A 26391-nucleotide genomic window follows, 5' to 3' on the forward strand; every position below is an offset into this window, starting at 1 on the left:
GACCCTGGTCTCGGCTCGGCTTCACCAGTAGTGTGACCACCTTTGGGCTTCGGGAGGAACCCTCAGCTTAATTGGGTGCCACCTGGACTTAACGAGGGGTAAAAGGCGAGGAGTTCTGGCTGGCAAAGGGGCACGACCGGATAGCAAGAGTCTTTGGGCAGAAGGTCAAGGACAAGGCGTCTGGTGGAAACGGAACAGACCGGATCAGGACGGCAGATAACAGGCAAGAGGTCAAAACCAGATAATCAGACAGACTGGATAAGGCAGAAGGATGGTCAGACAGGCTGGGTCGAGGCAGGCAGATATCAGAATCGTCAAACAGGCAAAGGGTCAAACTGGGTGATCAATCAAGGGGTTAAGCAGGAAGAGTTGTCGTAGGCAGGCAAGGGTCAGGATACAGAATGCAGAGTAGTCAGGAACAGGTTGGGTCAAACACGGATAATCAGTCAGGATAGCAAATTCAGGTAGCAAAAGCTCAGGAAACCACAGGATATGATCCTATAACGGGCACTGGCTACAGGTCTGAATGGGCCTAAAATAGGGATCTAATTGCAAAACGTGCGCAATTTCGCGCCGTTGCGCGCTGGCGCAATCACACCAGCGCGCCTGCGCATTTAAGAGGCGCGCAGGTGTGCTGCGCGCACCCTAGGAATCAAAGATGGTGCCGGCAAGGGCAGGATAGGAGCGGCGCAGCGGGCGTCCACGCCAAGGACGCGGCGTGGACCCCGCTGCCCACCAGGGTAAGTTTCTTACACTCTGAGAAAGACAAATATGGCCCCATATCCATTTTTTTCATAGTAAAATTCCCTCAGCAGGGGCTATAGGGCCTTTAATTTCATAATACAGTGGATGCAAAATATATGACACAGAGGCCCCAGCATTTCATGACTCTGTGTGATTTGCAATCACTGGCTCCCCTGTCTGACCCCAAAGCTCTTTTTATACATTTGTTTTTATTGATTTTATAGTTTAATAAATATGTAGTGATGGAAATGATATCCCCATGCATGCAACAGATAACACATTTTTATAGATAAGAGCAACAGAATAATATTTATTCATTCAAAGCAGAAAAATGGGAAGGCATTAAATTAACAGTTGATATAGAGCAGTTTGAAGGCTAGTTAACCGAAAAAAACACAAGTCGTTGGCCCCTTAGAATTTCGAAGTTATTCGGTGTTTAAAAAGTTTTAAAATAATTCATTCTATTTCCGCATAATGCAATTGAAATAGAAGAGAAAGGAAAAGATCTCTGCCGACGCGTGTTTCGCAATTGAGCTTTGTCAAGGCGAACGCACTTTAATCACTATGATTGTGAAGCGCTATAGCAAACTGACTTGTGCTAGGGCCGTTTACTCTACTTTCCTTCGTGGGCTGAGACCACCGATGAGCTCTCTTTCTCAGGGGCAAGCCCTCGCAACGGTGTGGAGGCAAGGGTGTAGTGTAACTGTAACCTGATGCGATAGCACAATGATGGGCGTCAGTAGTTCTTTAACAGTTGAACAAAGAACAGTATTTATTGAACAATAGCACAGAGATCATTTAGCACATTGATCCACAATGGAGTATAGAACATACACAGCAGCATAAAGGAAACATATACTCACAGCACCTATAGGCTGAATCCCCACAGGCTAGGGAATATACAGCAGAGAGTAAGTTGGCAGCGTGTGAGAGGTATTGCCCAGTTTTCAGGATATCTTCCAGTGGCAGACTAGGGGAACTCCTGACATCCCTATCTCAACACTTGGTTCCTTACTCTGGGTCAGTAATACTCTGGGATCTTAATCCCTCTAATCTCCTCGGCAGAGCCTTGAGCTGCTCAACTAATTAACCTCTCTATCACTCCTAGAGTGATCTATAAAACGAGTATAGCTGTCTAATTACTAGGGCCAAGGCGCCTAGGGTCGACACTACCCATTCCCTTCCAGACTGCTTGGTTGGGCTAAAGCAATGGACCCAGAGCACATGGTTCCCAAACCTTTTATACTCTGGCACAGTGCCATCTGGTGTACACTGTGAGAACTACAGGGGTTACATAAGCACAAGGTCCCCATAAAGACCCACTGAGGTGTCCATATTACTAGGGATGTGCCTGTCTGTAAAGTGTAAGGGTGTCTAAGATTTTCACATCCCTACAATTGAATAAGTACTATGGATCAGTGATGAATGAATGGACGTTTTATTTAATGATTCACGCTGCGCAGTTAATTGAGACAAATTGAGAAATATTGATATAATAAGCAACCGGTGGTAATTTGATATAAGTGGGGTTCTTTCTTCTAATAAAAGTTTTCTTAAAATTGATATACTGACATTCGTCAGACCCCAACTATAATCAAATTACCAGGGGTAATACACAAACTTTCTGATAATTTTCTTACAATATCAGCAGAAGACTTGCATGTCGGTCGGCTTGTCAATCAGGTCGGCTGGAAATTTTTAATCTGGCGCCTTTGAAGGCCCCAAACATCGGCCATTGTTAGTGCTGAATCATCAGATACAGGTAGACTTCTATTGTTTCTATATGTATATCTGACCATTCAGCTCTACGCGTGTGTATTGAAATGAATGATCTTTCTTGGAAATATCTTTTCCAGGAAACATAGTAATTGTAACGTCTATGGCCACCTTAAGATGGTATCTGCGGGGGAAAAAGTAATGGGATTGTATCCAGCCCAAATTCCATCACTGAATAGCTCAGATCAGAGTTTACTCCCATTAAGTATCACAATCCATGTTTCCTTTCTGAATTCTATCTGTGCTAGATCAGTAAAGCTAGATGGTCAAATCCAAAGTCACCAAGCAGCTGAGCAAGTACTACAGTTGTAATACAGCCTTCACTTCAACTACATCTATTATTTGAACTGTACACCCAGGATTGCTGCCTTCAAAGTTCAGGGGAACGGGTACAATGTTGTAAAATTCCCTTTCTCTCACCAGTCGCGCTTACAGGCGCCAGCTGCTTCATAGTCTGGAGATGAGTGTGCAACAGCAAGCTACCCAACAGCCCGGCTATCCAGTTTGAAATCTTTCTGCCTGGTTTTTAATATTCTGAAAACTGGGCCAAAATCAACCCAACTGCATCCCAATGATCCAATAAATCCATCCATAATACCATAGTCCTTCCCCCAACATTACACCCACCCCAAATCATAGCTCTGCTCCTAATGTCATCATATCTGCCCCCTGACATAATTGCCCCACCCCTTTGCCTGCTTTAAACCATGATAAAGGTGGCAACTAGGGATGTAGCGAACGTCGGAAAAAAAGTTCGCGAACATATTCGCGAACTTGCGCAAAAATGCGAGCGGTTCGCGAACGGTTCGCGAACCCCATAGACTTCAATGGGAAGGCGAACTTTAACATCTAAAAAAGACATTTCTGGCCAGAAAAATGATTTTAAAGTTGTTTAAAGGGTGCAACGACCTGGACAGTGGCATGCCAGAGGGGGATCAAGGGCAAAAATGTATCTGAAAAATCTGCCTGTGTGTGCTTGGAAGAGATAGTGTAGGGGGAGAGCTGTTAGTGATTTCAGGGACAGATGATAGTAAGTTTGCTGGCTAGTAATCTGCTTGATACTGCTCTGTATTGGAGGGACAGAAGTCTGCAGGGATTTGAGGGACATTTTAGCTTAGGTAGCTTTGCTGGCTAGTAATCTACTGTTCTCTTTAAACAACTGCCATACGTTGACCTTGTAGGCATTGTTTGCCCAGTTTTTTTGGACGCAGCCACTGAAGCTCAGTTGCCAGAAAAAATATGCCATATAAATGCTGAAAATAGTAATTTTTCGCCATACGTTGACCTTGTAGACATTGTTTGCCCAGTTTTTTTGGTCGCAGCCACTGAAGCACAGTTGCCACAAAAAATATGCCATATAAATGCTGAAAATAGTAATTTTTTGCCATATACGTTGAGTCAACGTATGGCAAAAAATGACTATTTTCAGCATTTATATGGCATATTTTTTCTGGCCTCTGTGCTTCAGTGGCTGCGGCCAAAAAACTGGGCAAACAATGCCTACAAGGTCAACTTATACACTACTACAGCGATGGATACGGATTACGTAAAATATATTATGGCTGCTTGAAAAAAGTCACTCCGGTGTTTTTTCTGGAGACGGTAATATTATGGATATTTAGACAGAATGTGAACAAGGTCACACAGCTAGATGGCAGTTGGTTGAATAACACACTGGGCAAAAATGCCTACAGGGCAAATAATGCCTAAAAGGTCAACTTATACACTACTACAGCGGTAGTAAAATAAAAAAAAGTAAAATAAAAAAAAATGAATATTAAAAAAAAAAAATTAAAGTTGGTGCTGCTGAACTACTAGGAGCAGCAGATTAGCACACCAGTCCCACTCCCCAACACTGCTAGACTAATAGCACTGGGCTCTTATAGTAGTAGTAGTAGTAGTAGTAAAACAACAAAAAAATAAATAAAAGCAGTCCTTACAAGGACTACTGTTATTGCAGCAGTCAGCAGATGAGATCAGAAGCAGGACAGCTGCCCACAGCAGCTACATACAGAGCACTGCAGTAGAAGGTAGATTACTAGCCAGCAAAGCTACCTAAGCTTAAATGTCCCTCAAACCCCTGCAGACTTCTGTCCCTCCAATAACAGAGCAGTATCAAAACGATTACTAGCCAGCAAACTTTCAACTGTCCCTGAAATCACTAACAGGCAGCAGCTCTCTCCCTACACTATCTCTTCAGCACACACAGGCAGAGTGAAAAAACGCTGCAGGGCTTCGGTTTTTATAGGGAAGGGGAGTGGTCCAGGGGAGAGCTTCCTGATTGGCTGCCATGTACCTGCTGGTCTGGGGTGAGAGGGCAAAAAAAAGCGCCAACAATGGCGAACCCAAAATGGCGAACGTCGCGCGACGTTCGCGAACTTCCGGCGAGCGCGAACACCCGATGTTCGCGCGAACAAGTTCGCCGGCGAACAGTTCGCGCCATCTCTAGTGGCAACCCTAACTTTATTTCTCTCTCACTGACCATTTTGCCTTGAGTTTTTCTTTTGGTTCCAAAAGTTGGCTGCCTAACTCTGGTCTAAAGCCTCAGGCAACAAAGTTGACATCATGTTCTTTTCTTTTTGTGTAATTACTACTAATAAGTCATCTGGCGAAAAACCCATTCCATCCAATAACATGGTACACACAAAGAACCATCTCGGAGGGGCATCCTCTCTATTGCCACCCCCTTTACTTTAAACCAGTTCCTTCTTTTGAAGAGCTTATTATCTGAAAAATCATGAACTGGGAAAAGCCGCCTATTCTCACAAAATTTTTCCTGCTCTCTCGGCCACCTACCTAAACTTACTTTACCTCTACATTTCTTTATTTATCCGCTCCTGTCTAGCTTCTGTCAACTTTTCGGTAAAAGAAAGAACCATATCCCCACCCACCTCTCCAGCTTGCATTCCTCCACATTCATGCTTCATTCCTTCAAGACCTTGACTTGAGGCTTGACAAAGGGTCTTGTATAGGCCGAAACGTTGCCACTATTATGAGCTAATAAATAACCCACAACTGGTTTAACAGCATCGGATGTTTTGTTCGTGGATACTATTTTCGGGCCTATGGCAGTTTTTGGGGCCATACACTTAGAGGCACCTGATACCAAAAAATAAACACTGGAAGCAGCTCTCCAACTCATTCCTCCAAGACCTGTCACCAGGGCAGCCATCAGGGGGGGACAGGGGGGAGAGTTGTATGGGGCCCCGAGGGTAAGGGGGGCCCGCCATGCCACACTTACTTGACTAGCCGGCCCCCCATCTTTCTGAGAGCTGCTGACTTCGGGAAGGCATGGACATTTAAGGGGCCCTGGCCACCAATTTTCTCATAATGTGGGGGAGGGGGCCCTGGCCACCATTTTTTTTCTCATGTGGGGTCCTAGCCACCAATATTTTTTAATGGGGGCCCTGGCCACAAATGTTTTTTTATGGGGGGCCCTGACCACCAATATATTTTTATTTTTTATTAACATGTGGGAACCCTAGCCACCAATATATATATATTTTTTTTACTGTGTGGTGGGGGGCGGACCTGTGGGGTGGGGGGTGGACCTGTACGTGGGGCTTGGGGTGGGTGCAGCCCAAGGGGGCCAGGAAATTTTGTCGTATGGGGCCCTGCGATTTCTGATGGCGGCCCTGCCTGTCACAGCTAGTGATTGGCAAATAACTTTGACAGACAGGAATTAGCAGTGAATGTCCGCATTTCACATTCAAGAAACTGCGGTGACAATTCGCTGGTCGAAAAATCTGGTGAATCCAAAAAAAAATTGGTGTGCGGCAAAATTGGCGCGTGTATAAAAATTGGCGAGCATAAAAATTATTCGGACACCCATTGGCTTTAATTCATTTGTACCAAATAGTCTCACTTATAAAAATTGTCACTTGTGCATAAAAGTTGTCGCTCGCATCGAAATTATTTTGACGTCCTTGACTTCAATGCGTTTCACAAATTTTTCGCACAGATTTGCCCATCATTAGTCACAGCCTCACTCACCCAGTCATTCCCAACAGATACAGAGGCTTCAGCTTCATTCACCACTATCTCACAGTAAGAAGTTTCTGCTGGTTTAATGTCTGATTCTTTTGCATCCAGTTTTTCTTCTTTAGTTGCTGAAACAGTTCCAGCTGAATCTTGAGTTCCGTCTCACTTTTACATGATGCAGCTCTATTGGATGTGCTTGTCTGAAAGGTCCTTTTCAAAGCTGGGTTTGCTGCTAGAGAGCAGATACTGGATCCCATTGCTGCAAATCTTTGTTTATCCTTTACTGTAGGAAGCAGACATACTCACAAAGTTGAGATGAATAAATGAACACTTTATTAGCAGCTTCTTGCAGAGACTGAGGCACTGGTTGTCGACTCACGGATATAGTTACACAATGCACATTACTTCTGCAGATTCTCTTTCTCTATTTGCCTTTCTTGCTGTTAGCTGTACAGGGGTCTCCTCTCACACTGAACCTCCACCCCACGATTCTCTGCTGTGACTTCACATACAGTGCCCAAGCCTCTCCCATAGGTTCTTCTCCTACAGGTGAACGCTTCATTTCCCTATCTTGCACACAATCGTCTCAGGAGCTCTTCCTCAATCTACTCATTCTTCATCGGGACAACAGGCTGTTCTTTCTCACTAGCCTAGCTACCAGGACTAAGACTGACGTGGCCAGACCATTTTTGAGAGTCAGTCTCTCAAAAATGGTCTGGCCACGTCAGTCTTAGTCCTTCCTCTAGATCAGGGGTCCCCAACCTTTTTTTTACTTGTGAGCCACATTGAAATGTAAGCATTTACACAAGCATGAAAATGTCCCTGGAGATGCCAAATAAGGGCTGTGGTTGGCTATTTGGTAGCACCTATGTGGACTGGCAGCCTACAAGAGGCTATACTTGGCACTATACTCAGTTTTTATGCAATTAAAACTTCCTTTCAAGCTTGGAATTAAAAAATAAACTCCTGCTTTGAGCCCCCTGAGAGCAACATCCAAGGGGTCACAAGCTACTGGTTGGGGATCACTGCTCTAGATGTTCATAGGCCATAGAGAAAGTGCACCACCTGCTGGTTAAACTATAACATTACCCAACTACTTACATTATGAAAATTAAAATGTATTTTCACTTCCTTACATGCTAGTTTGTTAGCACTGCTTTGAATTCTCTGCTGCTCACAGTTACAGTTAAACACTGCTGGGTGATATTGTGGGAAAAGCTCAATTCCCTTTGTACCGTTGTTTTTTTGTATCAATATCAGTTTGTGCTACAGACACACTTTCCCCTTTAACCCTGGGTGAACATTAGCTGCTCCGTGGAGGATCTTTCCTTGAGGGGCACACTGGCTGGATTTTATGTCCTAAACACAAGCAGCTCGTGCACTTTCTGCTTCTGCCTCCTGGTCTGAGCAAACCTCATCTCCACCTCCATCTCCCTTTAACTGCTGGTTCCCCCGAGGGGCTCTTGGGGTCTATACATATGAGGATCTCAGTCTTGGCCTTAAAATTTCAGCATGGTCCATAATTTTGCATGGACTATCCCTAGCAGGGCCTGGGCTTGTTCTAGTCTAGACACCCATAGAGCTCTCTGATACACAACTGCTTGCAATGGGTATCAAATAGGATCTGTATTTAGCATGAAACAAACTGCATGATCCCCTCACCCCTCTGCTCTGACCCCTGGAAACAGATCTCTTCTCTGGAACTTCTTATCTCTGTTTATATTATTCCCAGGCAAACATTGGGCAACATTGGGAAAGTTTACCAACACTATTCCTTCACATAAACTGTCAGAAATGCCGCTTCCAAAAGCCTGTGCTAATTTTGTAACTACCCAGGCAACAGAGAATTGTAGAATTGTACAGTAAAATATTGCTAAGAAATAGTAAAATATGGAAACTTTTGTAGATTGCAAGCTCAAGAGTTAATATTAAAAGTATATAAACATTTTAGATATTTTCTCAAAAGAGCTGTGTAGTACTTCTAGTATATTATTTCAAAATGAGGCAAGGTCTTTGTGCCAAATTTGCTTGACACCATAGCAACCATTAAAGTTGGTTGCAATTGCATGTTGGAAAGGAAACCCCTCTCAGAGCTTCTGAAGGAGGTCACGAGGTTTGGGAGCTATTTTGAGTTTGGGTCAACTGGGAGAAATCAGTGCTGTTTGCTATAGATAATTGTTGAAGCATGGACTTGCACCATGATATACAACTACAATCCTCCTTTACATACCTTGGCATAGTAATTCTCTCTCTCTTCTAACCTTCTTTCTACGTCTCAAAGTTAAAGAAAATTGGTGCATTTTTGAGGAAGGGGGGGATATGCTGCAAATGTGTATTGGAGCATTCCTTCACAATGTACACTCATGATGATGAATTATGCGCTGCCCAGATACAATCTCTAATGGACAAGCGACTAGGTCTTGGTCTTGGTGAGCTGAATGTTGCATTTTTTTGATGTCATCAAACATCATCACAGATGTCATCAATAGAGTTATGTCTTCAATGAAGATTAACCCTTACATAGCCTTTCCTTGTCCTTTGAAGCACCTAACACAGCCGCCATAGACTACTGTAATTGCCTGGCATGCAGTGATGCAATGTGGTGGCTGCTTTTGGGTTAAGAAAATTCCCTGTGGGTCAGTACCCAATATGTAGTCATAATAGCTATGTTGGATTGTAGAAATATTAGAATGGGTTTTCACATGGGCAAAACACATGGGCTGTAAGTACAGCTCCTTTTGGACAAGTCATTGGTAATATTTTAATTATATAGAAAGTAATGGGTCCATATCTGTAGAACATGCTAACGTTAGGAGTGGAAGCAAAGAAGTAACTGGGCAATGTGGTGGATTGGAGTGGAGAAGCAAGGAAGATTGATTGATATTGATTCAAATTGATTCATATTCATGTATATGTCCAATATTTAAAAAGGGATTACGATCTCAGCCTGGCAATTATAGGCCAGTAAGATTGACATCTGTGCAAATTATTTGAAGACTTGTTAAGGGATCACATTCAAAATGTTGTCCAAGTGAATGACATTATGAGCAGCAATCAGCATGGCTTTATGAAGGATGGGTCATGTCAGACTAATTTGATTGGTTTTTATGATGAGGTAAGTAAGATTCTGGACAGTGGGGGGGGCAGTAGATTTGATCTATTTGGATTTTGCCAAAGCGTTTGATACTGTGCCCCACAAACGACTGCTTTCTAAACTAAGGTCTGTTGGGCTTATTGAAGTCGTTTGCACATGGATAGGAAACTGGCTACAGGATCGGGTACAGAGGGTGGTTGTTAATGGGACATTCTCTACTTGGAGTAAGGTTCTTAGTGGGGTCCCTCAGGGCTCAGTATTGTATTTAACTTGTTCATTAATGACTTAGGGGAGGGTATTGTAAGTAATGTATCAGTGTTTGCAGATGACACAAAACTATCAGCCCAATTAATTCCATCCAGGATGTGGCACTTGCAACAGGATCTTGACTAACTGGCAATCTGGGCAGCTAAGTGGCAAATGAGATTCAATGTTGATAAATGTAAAGTCATGCACCTGGGATGTAAGAATATCCACTTATTTAGTTAATGGGACTGCACTAGGCAAATCTATTATGGAAAAGTACCTTGGAGTCCTTGTAGATGATAAACTTGGCTGTAGCAAGCAATGCCAGTCAGCAGCATCAAGGGCAAATAAGGTTTTGAACTGTATTAAAAGGGGCATTGACTCACAGGGGAGGAGGGGGTCATTCTTCCACTGTATAGAGCACTGGTAAGGCCCCATCTAGAATATGCCGTACAGTTTTGGTCTCCATCACTCAAACAGGACATTATTGTATTAGAGAGGGTACAGAGAAGGGCAACTAAGCTGGTAAAGGGAAAATCTTAGCTATGAGGAAAGACTGGCCAAATTGGGGATGTTCACACTGGAGAAGAGGCGCTTAAGGGGTGATATGATAACTATGTATAAATATATAAGGGGATCATATAATAATCTCTCTAATGCTTTATTTACCAGTAAGGATTTCCAGCTGACACAAGGTCACCCATTCTGATTAGAAGAAAAGAGGTTCCAGCTAAATATTGGGAAGGGGTTTGTTACAGTGAGAGCTGTGAAGATGTGGAATTGTCTCCCTGAATCAGTGGTACAGGCTGATACATTAGATAGGTATAAGAAGGGGTTGGATGGTGTTTAGCAAGTGAAGGAATACAGGGATATGGGAGATAGCTCATAGTACAAGTTGATCCAGGGACTGGTCCCATTGCCATTTTGGAGTCAGGAAGGAATTTTCCCCTTCTGAGGCTTCAAATGTTTTTTTTTCCTTCCTATGGATCAACTGGCAGTTAGGCAGGTTAAAAAAAAGTTAAAAGGTTGAACTTGATGGATGTGTGTCCTTTTTCAACCTTACTTACAATGTTACTATGTTACTATGTTCCTCAGCAACTCGAAAGTGAGACTGTCACAGTTTTGCCCCAGTATTTTATCATAATTTTATTTCTCGACAGGCTTATGACACATACGATTTTCCTATTTGCCCCAAAAGATGTATTACATATTGTTACATTTGCCTTCTCTTTCAGCTCTTTCCCAAAATTTCCCTCTCTGACGTCCACTATAAATCATTTACTTTTTTTCTGTTGTTTCCAATTTGATCCTTCAGTTAAACTGCAGCCCTGGCTACTCAAACTCTTCAGGTCCCTGATCCCATTTGACTGACCCAAACAACAAATAATAAAGAATTTGTCAACCCCAGTGAAGATAAGAAGCCAACGTCCGCTAAAGCCAAAAGAAGTCAAGATTTGTCTTAATAAGACCTGAAACTCCAGGCAATTCATCATTTGGCTGTTGTATAAGCCGCAATGTGATCCTGGCCAGCGCATATGAAATAAGCCATAATGGCGCGGAATGCCTGTTTATGTGCTTTAAAGGAGAAGGAAAGGTTAAAACTAAGTAAGCCTTATTAGAAAGGTCCACCTAAATACACCAGTAAACCCTCAAAGTAATGCTGCTCTGAGTCCTCTGTCAAAAGAAACACATAATTTCTTTCCTTCTATTGTGTATACATGGGCTTCTGTATCAGACTTCCTGTTACCACCTTAAATCTCCAGGGCTAGGACTTGAGCATGCTCAGTTTGCTCCCCCCCCCTTCTCTGCTGTAATCTGAGCCCAGAGCTATAAGTGAGCAGGGAGAGACTTGGGCAGGAAGTGATGTCACACCAAGCTAAAACTGCAGCTGCTATCCTAAACAAACAGAGAGCTTCTACAGCTTTTACTCAGGTATGATAAAACATTCTACAGAATAAATATAGCATTCTACGGAATGCCTCTGTAGCTTTACTTCTCCTTTAATGCAACTAGTGTCAAAAACTAAAATCTCTGTGTTCCCTACCCCTATCTGGCTGCTTGATTAGTTTATTGTCTTAGTAATCTGTTTTAGTCACTAGTGTAATTGACTTTTCTTTAGCATGCTTGTCCTTAGGCCTTATATTTCTTTTTACACATTGAATGAGCTAGAGAAGGTTTTATTTGGGCTCCAGGAGATGAGATTGCTAAGGAGCTCAACTGGGGGACAGGAGGAGGATTCCCCTAAAAGGAAATCATCTAAAAAAGAATTTGCTAAACCTGATGGGACTGCTCTGTGAAACATGTTTAGAAGAAGTCTGTGGGGCTACATCTTCTTCTTCCTGAGAGCAATTTAACACCATGGTGATCAGACTTCAGCTAATGGGTGGCTAATGTGTTGAAAGACATCATACAGTGGAATATGGAAAATAGGAGAGTTATCTGACTCTGTGTTGGATAATTTTGAAGATGAGAATTTCAAATATCTTATATTGGCCATGACACATATTTTGGAGTTATATGAGGATGATCCTAGTCCTGCAAAACCAGACAAAATGTTTAAGACTCAAGTTAAGTAGAACATGGTGTTTCCACTAAATGAAGTTATTAAAGATACTAAATAAGTCTGTATGGCTTAGCCTTGAAAAAAGAGAAAAATATACCCTTCATCAGACAAAATGAAAGCCTAAAGTAGATGCAGCCGTCAGCAGATTTGCAAGATGCACAATTTTACTGGTTGGTGAAGGTCATTTACGCAAGGACTTGATGGAAGGAAGTTAAGGTTTTGTATACTGTAGATGGACTAGCCTGCAATGAACCATCACTTCACTTGTCTAGCTTTGGTTTAATAAGATTAAAATGGGGTATAAAGAGGTAGTACCGGTAATGTTGAATTGATGCAAAAACCTAAAGCCTCTAAATTAATAATTTTTTCATTAAAGCATAAGCTATGAGTGCTAAGGATAGAAATAAATCTAGTCTAATTTATTCTCCTCTTTTTTCTCAGAAGAACAGAGAATTGAGGGATTCTAAATAGATGCTTATTTTCACATTCCCATATTAAGGAGACATCTCAGGTTCCTCAGGTTTGATGTGATTCACACAAACACTGTTAGTACATAAACCTTCCCCTCTGCCTAGCCTCAGCTCCCAGAACCTTTTCTAAGATGTTAGCCCTATATAAATTATTGTCTAGCTCATCTAGACAATTTGTACACTCAAGACCATTGGAGGTATTATCAGAATGAATCTCTTGGTGGATTTGGAAATAATATGAAATCAGACAACATGACCACGAGAAGTACATTTTTAACCTGGGAAGAGACAAAATCATCATTATTACTCTTGATCACACCTATTTTCGAATTGACTTAAAATCAATTTTGAAATTGACTTGCAATCTCTCATCCCCTGCCAGGGAGAACACCCCCAGTTTACCACCTCAGTGGATATCTGTTAAAAGCAGAAGAATGGAAGTTAATAAATCACAATATCCTTCAACTCATTCAATACAGATGGGGACATATTCCCACAGGCCTAATGTAGACAGCACATAATGCAAAGGTTAACAACAACTTATTATGCATCACCTGACTGAGATGATGAAGGCCAATATTTTGCTTTTATAAATGTGGAAAAAATCCTTTATTCATTCTATATACAAAATATCTATTTGTTTAAAACCATTCATACAACAGTCTAAAAAGTCTTCACAGAGGGTTGGAGAATGGGTTTGTGGTCATCTACTTGGCAAGTAAAGCCATCATCATAGAAACAGCTAATGGGCGTACTAACCTCTTTTTGGATCCTGGTTCAACACAGCAACTTGCTGCTATCATTCCTTACATAGGGACTTCAATGCTACCACTCTTGTATTATTAATACTGTTTTGGCTACACTGTCAACAAAGACTTGTCATGGTTTGTCCATTAGCTGTTGCGATTATGATGGCTTCACTTGGAGACTGTTGCTAAAGATCTATTGACGGTTGACGCAAGGTTGCCTAGAGGGCAAGTTACACTACTTACCATCTTTTTTATTTAAGGACTCAATCAGATCTTATTAAAAGATTTGTTAAAGGAGTGAGGAGAATTATAGTTTTGATTCTCTAGTGGAGCAGGCTCTTATTTCAAGCCTTTACATGATGACCCTTTCAACTTCTGAATTGGAACCCTGCATTGCTGTTGGCCATTACTTCAGATTTGATGCACTCTATATGGATGACTCTTATATTATTTGTCTTCAGGATAAAGTTGTTTTGTGGACACTAGAGTAGCTTATTCCTAAAGTGGTCTCAAACTTCCACAGATCTCAAGATCTTATCCTGCCTCATCTTTACTCAAAAGCATCTTATACAGAAGAAAATGTGGTTTCTTTGGATTTTGGAAGATGTCTCAAAATCATTGATAGAGTAAAATCCAGCACTCTTCTCATCAATTCCAATGGCAGGAATAAAGGGGTCAAATGAATAAATCTGTGCAGCCAAGAGATGTCCTGTCAACAGACAGCACAAGGTCCTGAAAAATGCAATGTTGAGCCTACTAAGGCTAAGATGAAAGCCTTCCATGCCTAGGCCTTGGCAGAAGAATTGTGTCAGGCAGATGTATGATGCTCATTCCATACCTTCTTAAAACATTATAAGATTGACATGAATTCTTGCAATATATTGGCTTTGGGGTATTATGATGTTAAAGCAAGTAAATATGCCTACCCTGGCCATTCCTTGCTTGGACATATCACTTTGGTCTCCCACTGCCATGTGGAAAGAACAGGCAAACAGAAAATCGCATCATACCGAGATGTTATATAAACCAGATTATGTTTAGTTATCTGCACTCTGAGCTTGTTGGCTTGGTTTCTGACTGCTGCTTCATGCCAATTAATTCATGTTTTTATTTGCACTCGATTCTGGGTGCCTGTGTATCTATTCTCTGAAGGACAAACTTTTTCACCTTGTGTGTGTTTTTTTTTGCGTTTACTGGAAATGTTTGAGTTTGGAAATCCTTGTGACCCCTCCCTTTTACTAATTGTGCTGTTGGCTGAAGGTTCTTGTCCGCCCAGATGCATTTCACTTAAATACCCCATTCAAAGTCTGCACATTGTCCAGTCTACAGCATGGGGTGCAGACTTCTCTCTCTGTCTTTCCTGCTCTTAATCTCTGGATCCTATGCCCAATCACAGTGAGTACTAACTACCCCCCCCAATATTCCTGCCCTGTGAGTGATGGCATTAGGCTGGACATTCCCTGGCAATTGCTTTAGAACCAGTCAGTCTTTGCTTTTTATTACTGTTCCTGTTGTTGAGAACATTTTACTCACTTTACTAGATGGGATCATGGGGACCAAGTCTTAACAGCATGAGCAGCTATTTTTGGGTTTTGGCCCATAGGTTAAGAATTAGTGGGTTGTAGATTTGTAGGGGTGCAATAGTATTTGCAAGTAGTCAGTGGTATCAACCTCCCAGGATGGTGACTGGATTCTAAAAAATGATAGGTTCAACGTAAAATACTGGAGCAAAATGCCACATTTTAAGCACTTTGCACTTTTTCTCCTTTGTCTGAGGATCTGTGCCCACAGATAAAATGCTTTGTAACTTTACAATATATATTTATTATACATCTTCACTGGTTTTTAAGTTATTTGTAAGTTTGTGGTCGGTATTCCCTTCCCATAGCCTTCCCCTCCTAAAGCAGCTCTGTCATAGTTATCTGGCCTCTGGGTAGAGCAGCAATTCCAGTGAAATTTCTGAATGATGATTATATGGCTCTGCACAAGAGTCATTATGGCATTTTTTACGACAGAATAAGAAAATAAACTAGACACTGAAATAATAATAATGCTTTCCTCCACCCAAGTACAATATTTCCAAATGAAAATTACTTTTTTAATAAAAAACAAAATGATTCTAATACATTTCCCACAAACTTTTGATGTCAGGTAAGTCAATCAATAATCTGCAGTAGAAAAGTATAATGTGTTGCTGGCCATTAGATTGGGCTGTTCAGTTAAACAGTAAAATGTCCTCATGTGTGTGTCTATCACTATTCTTACAGATGCATACTTATCACACCCAGTTTGCTGCGTGTGGAGAGTGAGGAGACCATTGTGATAGATGCTCAAGGGCAAAATGCTGCATTTGAAGCTGAGGTCATCATCCAGGACTTCCCTCAGAAGAAACTGAATCTAGTCAGTGCCAAAGTTTCCCTGAATATTAACAATGGCTTCCTTGGAACAGTCACAGTAAAGGTGAAATTATTAATGCATTGGTTACCCTTGACCAAATTGGAAGCCTATTGGCCAGTGTGCTGAAACTGGGACTTGGCTCCATATCAAGCAAGTGGAGATAGAATGATGTTGGAGAAGAACTGCACTGGGAAACATTTATCCTTATTCCATTTGGTTGTCAATGCAATGATAGGCGTCAACTTCTCTTGACGCAAGTGTTTTGTAGCTATGGCTGCAATCTACGAAGGCAACCTTGGAAATACCAGCAGAAAAAGGCTACCAGTATTTCAAGAGATTCCTTGTGTCCATATATTTGATTGTGCACAATTTGTCAGAGAAGGATGGGGGGGTGCACTGGAGTTCATCATAAGTTGTCAGCCTTTATATATATGTATCTTCTTGCACTTTGTTCAATGTGCCATTTTGTGTTTGTCCATTGTTTCAGATTTCCTCTACAGATCTACCTAAAGATACAAGAAACAAGCAGTATGTGTATGTCAGCGTGAAATCTAATGTATGTGCCCTGGAGAAAGTTGTGCTGCTGTCATTTCACAGTGGCTATATCTTCCTTCAGACTGACAAGACTATCTACACCCCAGGATCTACAGGTACAGACACTGGGGTCATTTAATTTATCCACGCTGGACAAGTTTAAACCAAATTTACAGAAATCCAATAAATTAACTATATTTCTCTGACATAACAAGACCTGGTCTAAAATGAGTTCTGAATCCTGCTCAGTTGATATCACAATTTCAGCTGATATCACAATTTTTATCACAAAGTTTTCAGAACTCTTCTCTAAAGTAAAGGTTAGAGAGCTGAGCACCAGCTTGGCTCACTTATATTTTAAGGTCTGCTTTACATCAAGGTGCCATTTAACCATATTGGTCTGTGTTGTGTTGTTAAGGCAAGTCATTTGGTGATTATGACCTTTAGATCAAACAAGAAGGCAGTGATGGTTGCAATGTTAACTGAAATAATCTTTATTTGTATGGGTTTCAGAAGGTAAAGATCTAGCTTAAATTCTGATTTCCTGCTTTCTATTTAATTGTTGTGTGGGGCAGTGATGCAATATGGTTACATGTGGATGACCAAATAGCAGTACAGGCCATAGCCACCCACATCAACCAATCAGACAGTCCATAATGAAGCATATTTCAAAAAGGCCCAACATAAGAGCAGATCAGAAGCAATTTCCATTGAAAAGCGATGATAACAATATTTCTAGACCTATTACGTATGTCTTATTAGGTCTTTCCAACCCCACTCTTACTTACTATGTCTATAACTCCACAGTTTTGTATCGGATTTACTCCATGAACTACAAGATGCAACCAATTTCCAAAACACTTATCATCGAATTTGTGGTAAGTCTATGATTCTCATTTTCTACTGGACTGATTGTCTGCACATTTGCTTCCAATTGTTCCTATTTTTGCAGTGTTGTCTTGGATTGTACCCAAAAAAGAAATGTCAGCAGAATTTGGGGCAAATAAGGTACAATGACAGTGGCAGAAGAAATCAAAACTAATTACGAGATACATAGGAGCCAACCATGTTATTAATATACAGTGGTTATCCTGCTAGTAATTGTGCAGGCTGTACAATATTTTTCCATGTTTTGTAGTATTTTTACTGATTATGGACCTGCCCAAATATTGTTCAGCCTCTGAAGCAGTAGTTGTAAAACTGAGGAGCATCCCCCAACCAGCGGTGCTCAGAGCGATTGCTGATGAAGTTTCAAATGAAGTTACGGTGAAATTTGGAGGTAAGGTTTAACTTCCCCTTGTTAATTCTGGAATTCCAGCATGTAGGTCAATTATTCAAAGAACTGAGGAGACAGTGTAAAAAATATTCTTAAAAATGCAACTAAATTGTGGTTACATCAATGCTTTTCTATCGGTAATCTTGTCATGATCCAATGGCGGCATTGTCAAAATGTTGGCAGTCAAAGTTAAAGTTTTGGAGAGTGTTTCTCTTGTCCATGTGAAATCTATATGTGAGTTTCTATCATCAATGCTTTTAAATTTAGGCATTATTATTTTACCTTCCAGACCCCAGATGGAGTTATTGTGAAGAGAGATTCAATCTTCCAAGATACTAAATCTGGCATCATCTCACAGTCCCACAGACTGCCAGAACTTTTGAGGTAAGTAACACAGCCAAGCCCAATAAAAACACCCTTACTAGCCATGGCTAACACTGAACTAATTTCACCAGTCTAGTAACCCATAGCAACCAATCAGCAATTTGCTTTCAACAGTCTACTAGCATAAATGAAATCAATATATATTTGGTAGATGTTTCCAGACTTAACCATGATTTTGCAATGTTCCCTATCCCAACTACCCTTAGAATGTTTACAATCATACTGCTTTCCAGATTGTAATATTGTCAGGGTTCCCATACTGTAGTAGAAATGAACATCCTGTTGTATGTGTTTTATATTAGCCAACTGCTCTATGATAAGGGATTCCTTGGCTGTTTTAAAGGGTCAGCCAACCCAACTCATTGTTTCATTGATCACATTGATTGGCAACAGACTACATCCTTAAAGGAAAATTCAACCCGTAATAAAAAAAACCCTCCTCCTCCCCCCAGCCTACCTGCCCCCCTGGGCAAATTCCCCTAATTTTTTACTCACCCCTCCGTGCAGATTCTGGCCTCGGAGTTCACAGCAGCCATCTTCTTTCTTCTGTCTTTTTCAGAAGTTTCGGTGTATGCGCAGTTGGAGTAAATTTCCGGTCTCGAACCACTGCGCATGCGCAGTGGATCAGGACCAAAAATTTACTCCAACTGTGTATGTCCCGAAAATGCTGTCAAAACACGAAGATTACCGGAGATGAAGAAAATGGCTGCAGTGAACTCCGAGGCCAGAATCTGCATGGAGCGGTGAGTAAAAATTAGGGGCATTTACCCGGGGGGCAGGTAGGCTGGGGGGGAGAGGGAGGGGGTCTACCTAGGGTAAGGGGGAGGGTTTTTTTTTTATTAAAGGTTGAATTCTCCTTTAACTGTTGACCTGTACTACATGGTCTGACAATGTATCTGAAATGCTCTGACACTGCAAAGAGGTACTCAGGACGTAATAGGTAAGGTGGGGAGCCTGGGGTATACCCATATATTGCAGGATAGAGTCTAGAAGCCATGGTTACTTAAAGATATAATGAAAAAGGTGCAAAACAGTAATCAGTGAATAAACAGAATAAACTGAGATACCGGCAGGCAAAACAAAGTCCAACAGGAAAGTCCAGTCTCCACAGAACAAGTCAAGGTCAGTACTGGGAGTTCACACAAAGTAGGCAGGGAGTCAATGAGAATGTCCGGAGAGTAGGCTGAGGTCAGTACCGGGAGATCCACACGAAGCAGGCAGGGAACCAGGACAAGGGTACAGGAGAGACTCAGAGACTAAGAACTAGGAACACAAAACTTGGAAACAGGAAAATGCAATGACCAAGCGCCAGGCAAGGATCAGGGCTGGGCTTATAAAGGGGACATAAATGGAAATATGAAACACATGAGGGTAACGAGATGGGAGGAGACCAGGGAGGAGACATACTGGGAACAGGCAGGGTCAGCAACATATATGAAGAGTTTAGGACCTGACAGTATCAAAACCAGTAAATGAATGTGGCAGTCATCAGATTGATTCCTGACCATAGTTAATTATTAAGGACATCTAGAGGGGCAATTTTATCTACATGGTCAGGAAAAGGATAATATTTAATTATTCTGTGGGGCCCAACTTTGACTGTTGGGGGCATATAAACCACTTGTCATATGGCCCCACTAATACTAATACACCTTCTTCAAGTTTCTCCTGAGTCTGCTGTAATTATGGTGTATCAAAAAAAAGACACACCCCTTGCACAGGGAATATCCAAGCGCAATTTGTGTCGAATACTGCTCTACTATATTTACACTTACAGCCTTGGTGTCTGGACTATCTCAGCAAAGTATGAAGACACCCCTCAACAGAATTACACCACCAACTTTGAGGTGAAAGAATATGGTAAGAAGATGTTCCTACATAACCGCTTACTGTACATGGCCATGGGCCCTAGAACATGACACAGAAATAATAGAAGTTCAATTCACTACTCCTACTGCCCACGATCGGTTAAAAGTAGCATATATTAAAAGATATTGATCAGCAAATGTAAAAATATAACTTAATTCATTTTTTTTCAGTGACTAGATGATTAGTATTGGAATCCATTGAGGTTGATGTAGGCTTCACATGAACAGTAGACAGTAGAAACAGAACTTCTGTGGCTCATTCTGAAGCACTGGCCCAATTTAAACATCCATCCTTTGAAACAATGTATATTATCAATATATAAACACTTTGTTTATCTTCCTTCTGCAAGTGCTACCCTCAATGGAAATCATCCTGAAACCAGACACGAATTACTTCTATGCTGATGCTGAGACTTTCGGCGTAGATATTCATGCTCAGTGAGTATCTGGGGAGGCACAAGTATGGTCCTTGCTAAGACTGATATAAACTGATACATAAACTTGTATTATGATAAGGACATTAGGGGGCCAATTCATTAACTTCGAGTAAAGGAATAGAAGAAAAAAAACTTCGAATTTCAAAGTATTTTATTGGCTACTTTGACCATGGAATGGGCTACTTCGACCTTTGACTACGACTTCGAATCAAAGGATTCGAACTACAAATGGTTTGACTATTTGACCATTCGACCATTCGATAGTCGAAGTACTGTCTCTTTAAGAAAAAACTTCGACCCCCTAGTTCACCACCTAAAAGCTACCGAACCCAATGTTAGCCTATGGGGAAGGTCCCCCGTAGGAAAGTTTTTTTGGTCGAAGGATAATCCTTCAAACATTGGATTAAAATCCTTCGATCGTTCGATATTCGAAGTCGAAGGATTTTCATTCCCAGTCGATTATCGAGGGTTAATTAACCCTCGATATTCGACCCTTGATGAATTTGCCCCTAGGTCTTCGTTTTTTGTTTTTATTTTTAATTATATAGATTTTAGTTATCTTGCTCTCTCTACTTGGAAACTTGCAATTCTATCAGGTCACCAGGTTATCAGATTAATTCTGAAATGTGTGGTTTCATAACATTTCTATTCAGACTTTCTCCTGTTCATTTTCCAATCTGTCATTTAAAGACCACTGCCTGGCAGTAATGGTAATTGGGACTTTAGAAACTTTGCCATGTTTTAATAAAATAACACCTTTCCAGCTTCCTTGGCTCTTTGTGGAAGAGGCATAAGGCACATATTCAAATAACAGACCCTTAATGAACTCCTATCTGTCATACATTAATTTCTGTATATTTGATCTGTCTACAAAATTCATTAGGGTAGACTATATCTCATATTTTCATGTTCTTTCTGCCAGGTATCTGTATGGGAAACCTGTGGAAGGATATGCATTTGTGCTCTTTGGCATAAGGAAGGACGATGTCAAGAAAGGAATCACAGAGTCACTGACGAGAGTCAGGGTATCATATAACAATGTTCTACTTACCCAACTCTTCTTCCTTTATGCATCTTTTACACTTTTAATGTCTATTACTTTACCATTTCTTCAAACTTCTTGGTTTGTTTCTTGTATCAATAATGTTTTCCTATTTACTATCTCCTGCACCTCTTGCTCAGATTGAAGATGGAGAAGGTCGTGCTGAGCTTAATAGGAAAGACCTAGTGAAGTACTTTGAGAAACCAGAGGACATGTTACAGTTCAGCTTGTATGTGACGGTGTCTGTTTTCACAGAAACTGGTGAGTTGGGGCAGTTGAGACCTTTTCATTGGACAGTGGGAGGGCACTGAAGTAAATAACAAAAGGGATTTGGGAAGCTGTCTCGGGCACATCAGTATTCTGTTATATACCAGGTACCAAGGAAAATGTTGCAGAATACATTTACTAGAATCTAATAAAAGGTCTAGTAACCTACAGCAACTAATGAAATGTTTGCTTTCAAAAACCAGACCAGTAAATGTTTTCTACTGATTGGTTGATGCAGGTTACTAGAACAGGAGCAAACTGTGCACCTGTTATTACATTGTTATCATAGTTAAAATAGTGTGGTTGCATCAAAACCTGGTCATCAACTTCTAATCAATAGTAATGGCTGTTTACCCATGAGTGGGAAGTCTAGATCATTGGTTTTGATTATAACACACTATCACAACTGAACTATAGTCCATCAGGTAAAATAGAAAACATGGTGGACAATGAAGCCCTGTAACTCATGAGTGGCCTCAACAGTCAACTCGATCTATTATAGGCCCAACTTCTATAATGACTGATAACTAAATAAAGAGTCCTGCAGGCTGGTGTGTTAGATCATTCTTAATTTTACATTATTATATGTGAACACGTTGCACATTATGGCACCAACATACCCCGAGGATGAATAGTCATATATCAAGAAAATATCATGACAACTGCAAGAGAAGCATGTTATATTGTCCTTGATGCTAAGGAAACTAATTAAACATTCACCTCTTTTTATAATTATTATAGTTGTTGTTGTTATGCAAATCGACAGAGAAAATAATAATAGCAAATAGCACAAGGGACAAGAGCCTGTTTGCGTTTTTATGAAAAAACCCAAATGTAAAAAACTTGAATACTCTAATTAATTGAGTTATCAGCGAAAAAGACCTTGAAAATAGATTAAATTGATTGAGTTTTCGAGAGCAAACCACCAAAACCACCCAGAGAATCATGAAGGCTAAACATTTCTTTTAGTGGTTCAAGAGACCTCTGCCATTGACTTCTACATGCCCTCGACAGGTTTTAGCTGGAGTATTTTTGGATTCTGGCATTTTGCAGCTTCGGGGCATAATAAATCACGAAAAACCTCGAGAAACTAAATTTCTTTGGAAAAACACAACTCGACTGTTAATAAATAACCCCCTTATTATTAATTCCATCTGTATATAACATTTATTTTTGTTGCAGGTAGCGACATGGTAGAGTCTGAGATAGAGAATATCAATATTGTGACATCACCATACAAAGTCCTCTTTACCAAAACCTCCAAATATTTCAAGCCTGGAATGCCTTTTGATATGATGGTAATAGCCTACCTGAGTTATGGGTGTGTTCCTGGGTCATCTTCTGCTTCTGCTATTAACTGCCTTCAGCCTTCAAGGTTTACAGTTTCTATAGCATGCTTTATACTTGACTCTATTGCATACCTTTACAGCAAAAGTCTTCAGACTTCTTTTTGGGTTCAGGTCTACACTTTGCAGTCAGATATTTGATCAGGCCCTATAAAGCTACAAATGTGGTCATCAAAGTTATTCTTTTAGAGTTCCAGGGGCATCCAAGACAGAGGCTAAGCATTCATTCTCACAATCCTAATTGACCTTCAAGATGCCTAAAGGGTTTCCCCATTTTTGTTTTAGGCCACCCAAAGTGGGTCAGCTCCAGCCTTGTTTCTTTTTTGTAACTGGTATTCATTTATATTGTCTTTAGGTCTATGTCACCAATCCTGATGGTTCTCCTGCTCATCGTGTCCCTGTGGTGGCTGAGCCAGGAAATGTTAAGGGGACCACTCAAGTAGATGGAACCACAAGGTTGAAAATTAACACACGCTCAGATATAAACCTTTTGCCCATAACTGTGAGTCTTAGAAAATTTCTATCTAAATGCATTTTCTTTGGTCAAGAGCAGCAAGTTACAGTTAATCATCTATTTGATTTATGTAAAGATTTTGAGTGAAGATTTGGGGGGGGGGCAAAATAAACTGGGCTTTTAATAAAGTTTTCCATAGATACTGTATTTTTCTTTCTAAAATAAAGTTTGATATGTGCGGCTCACATGTATTTTAATGCAGGGCCATAGAATTGACTAACTAATGTAATTTTGTACAGGTATTGGATCCGTCTTCTGGAAACCCATTGAGAAAGCTCCCAATTGTAGTAGACTGCATTTTAAGCAAACAAATTTTTTTTTTCCTTTTTCTATACACTGCACTTAATGGTAACTGAGCTGCATGAATCCACATAGGTGGCAAAACAATTCTATTGGGTTTATTGAATGGTTAAATTAGTAGAATTAAGGTATGGTTGTCCAAATTACAGAAAGACAACTATTCCAGAAAAATCCCAGGTCCCATACCTGTACATACTTTCTGGAGTTGCAAATGCAATCAAAACCTGGGTGAGGGAAAGTGATAAACATATTTTATCACTTTACTTTTACCCAAAAATAAATGAGGCCCAGATTTGTCAACAGGCTATGACAAGTTGTCTGGAACTCTAGAATCTAGCGTCTTGCCTTTTCCTCCTAAGTGTGGCAAGACATGTATGAATCTTGAAGTCCCAAGATTTTTATCGCTTAAGGTTCTTCTCTTCGATCCCCAGGTGAAAACAGATGACTCAAAATTGCCTGCCCAGCGTCAAGCAACTGCCACCATGACTGCTACAGCTTACCGCCCCTCAAAAGCACATGGGAATTACTTGCACATCAGCATTTCTGGGTCAGAGATAAAACCTCAAGAAGACACTGATGTGAACTTTATTATCCGGAACACTGACGCAAGTGTCCAGAGCCAAATAAAGCATTTTACATATCTGGTAACCAACATTTCAAACACTTAGAAGCCTACCATAATTGAAGTGCTCCTGCCAGGCAATCACAGCAACTAGATCTATCTTTCCTGATTGCCCTTTAACCAAGTGTATTATTTCTCTTCCAGATCATGAGCAGGGGAAGAATTGTAAAGGTGGGAAGGCAGCAACGGCAGCCTGGTCAGCCTCTTGTCACAATGTCTCTAGTTGTCAGCGAGGACATCATACCATCTTTCCGTATTGTGGCATATTACATTGTCGGCGCCAGTGGAGGACATGATGTTGTGTCCGACTCTCTTTGGGTGGATGTGGTTGATGACTGCATGGGCACAGTAAGTCTGGTTTGATACAGCAAGTATCCCTCAATCTATAGAATGCTTCATTTCAGGTTTTTAGACCATTGAGCCTCTTCTACAGAGAAGGTGAAGTCTTCTGTATTTTCCCCAAAAACTAGCAGTGCCTTAATGAACTACATTTAAGCTACATTTAAGCTGCATCAGATACAAAGAAATCCATGCAAAATCCAACCAGTGTTAGAGATGGGTCTCTACATTTAAAGAAGGTCAATCATGTTTTGATTTTTTTTGATGATTTTTAGTTTTGCCAAATCAATGTTTACTAAACTATAAAATTATAAAATGTATCTTTATATTTATATATAAATGTACCACAAAGGATTGTGGTTACTTTGCTGTATGATGTATTTACTAACATGTTGATGATGTTCTTGTGAAGTTGTCGGTGACTGGAGATAAGGAGAGGGACAATGCCGTACAGACCCCTGGTTCTCCAATGAGGCTGAAGCTGAGAGCAGACCACAAGGCTTATGTAGGATTGGTGATTGTCGATAAGGGTGTCTTTGTGCTGAACAAGAAGTTTAAGATCACACAAAAAAAGGTGAGACTCTAGGCATGCAAATGTATGAGGATAACACAGATATCTGGATTGTCCTGCTACCAAAACTAATGTTGATACACTATGGGAACCAACCAGCTGTTTTTTTCCTTATATTGACCATTGTTCAGGTATGGGATTCAGTGGAGAAGTCAGACATTGGCTGCACTCCTGGAAGCGGTGCAAACAGCGAGGGGGTCTTTTTCGATGCTGGGCTTGCTCTACAGACCTCCTTTGGTATCAATACAGCTCAAAGATCAGGTGATCATTAAGTATATATTTATGTGAAATGCTTTACTATTCTATTAACTCTATTACTGCAGCTTTAGAGTAGTACTCGGGGCAGTATTACTCACAACAACAAATTACTTGAGCTATACAGGGAAAACAGGGACATTCTGGTTCTTCTGAGCAACTGTGGGAAGAGGAGAAAGTAGTTAACCAGATTACCAATCTGTAGATAAACTTCCTGTTTAATAAATTGCCTGCCTGTCTGTGAATTCAAGGAAGTAAACCCTCAATGTTGCCACGTGACTTTAACCTAAGGGGTAAGGGAGGGGGGTTGTTTATACGGACATTACAGTGGATTATCTCTGAGGGACTTAGAAAATTTAAAAACAAAACAATGACTTCTGCTGATATTGCTTTACAGCTATCTGATATGATGATAGAAAATAAATCTTATTTTCTTTCTTCTTTAGAGACTCATTGTCAAGCCCTGGCACAACGCAAAAAACGCTCATCTGTTGCGCTCATTGAGATTAAAGCCGGCAAAGGTAAGGTATTTTGGGTGTACTGAGAAATATTGTCCACTGTTTGTAAAGGCAGCCAACCTCTCAGTTACAGTGATGATTCTTTATTGAGAACTGAA

General features: G+C 40.7%; 1 protein-coding gene across 1 annotated transcript in view; it reads left to right on the plus strand.

Annotated features, from left to right (window-relative positions):
• Nucleotides 1-14911: 14911 nt before the first annotated feature.
• Nucleotides 14912-26391, plus strand: part of LOC495206 (A.superbus venom factor 1) — a 33201-nt gene continuing 21721 nt past the window's right edge. The window contains exons 1-16 of the mRNA XM_041587312.1: nucleotides 14912-15018; nucleotides 15891-16083; nucleotides 16508-16670; nucleotides 17362-17432; nucleotides 18120-18214; nucleotides 19992-20074; nucleotides 20433-20520; nucleotides 21442-21544; nucleotides 21702-21822; nucleotides 23011-23126; nucleotides 23530-23676; nucleotides 24420-24632; nucleotides 24755-24958; nucleotides 25362-25523; nucleotides 25652-25781; nucleotides 26222-26296. Of these exons, the coding sequence (XP_041443246.1) occupies nucleotides 14954-15018; nucleotides 15891-16083; nucleotides 16508-16670; nucleotides 17362-17432; nucleotides 18120-18214; nucleotides 19992-20074; nucleotides 20433-20520; nucleotides 21442-21544; nucleotides 21702-21822; nucleotides 23011-23126; nucleotides 23530-23676; nucleotides 24420-24632; nucleotides 24755-24958; nucleotides 25362-25523; nucleotides 25652-25781; nucleotides 26222-26296 (2029 nt within the window). The 5' untranslated portion in view covers nucleotides 14912-14953. The remainder of the gene's footprint in view (nucleotides 15019-15890; nucleotides 16084-16507; nucleotides 16671-17361; nucleotides 17433-18119; nucleotides 18215-19991; nucleotides 20075-20432; nucleotides 20521-21441; nucleotides 21545-21701; nucleotides 21823-23010; nucleotides 23127-23529; nucleotides 23677-24419; nucleotides 24633-24754; nucleotides 24959-25361; nucleotides 25524-25651; nucleotides 25782-26221; nucleotides 26297-26391) is intronic.

The sequence above is a fragment of the Xenopus laevis genome, chromosome 3L, assembly GCF_017654675.1.
Source record: "Xenopus laevis strain J_2021 chromosome 3L, Xenopus_laevis_v10.1, whole genome shotgun sequence".
NCBI lineage: Eukaryota > Metazoa > Chordata > Amphibia > Anura > Pipidae > Xenopus > Xenopus laevis.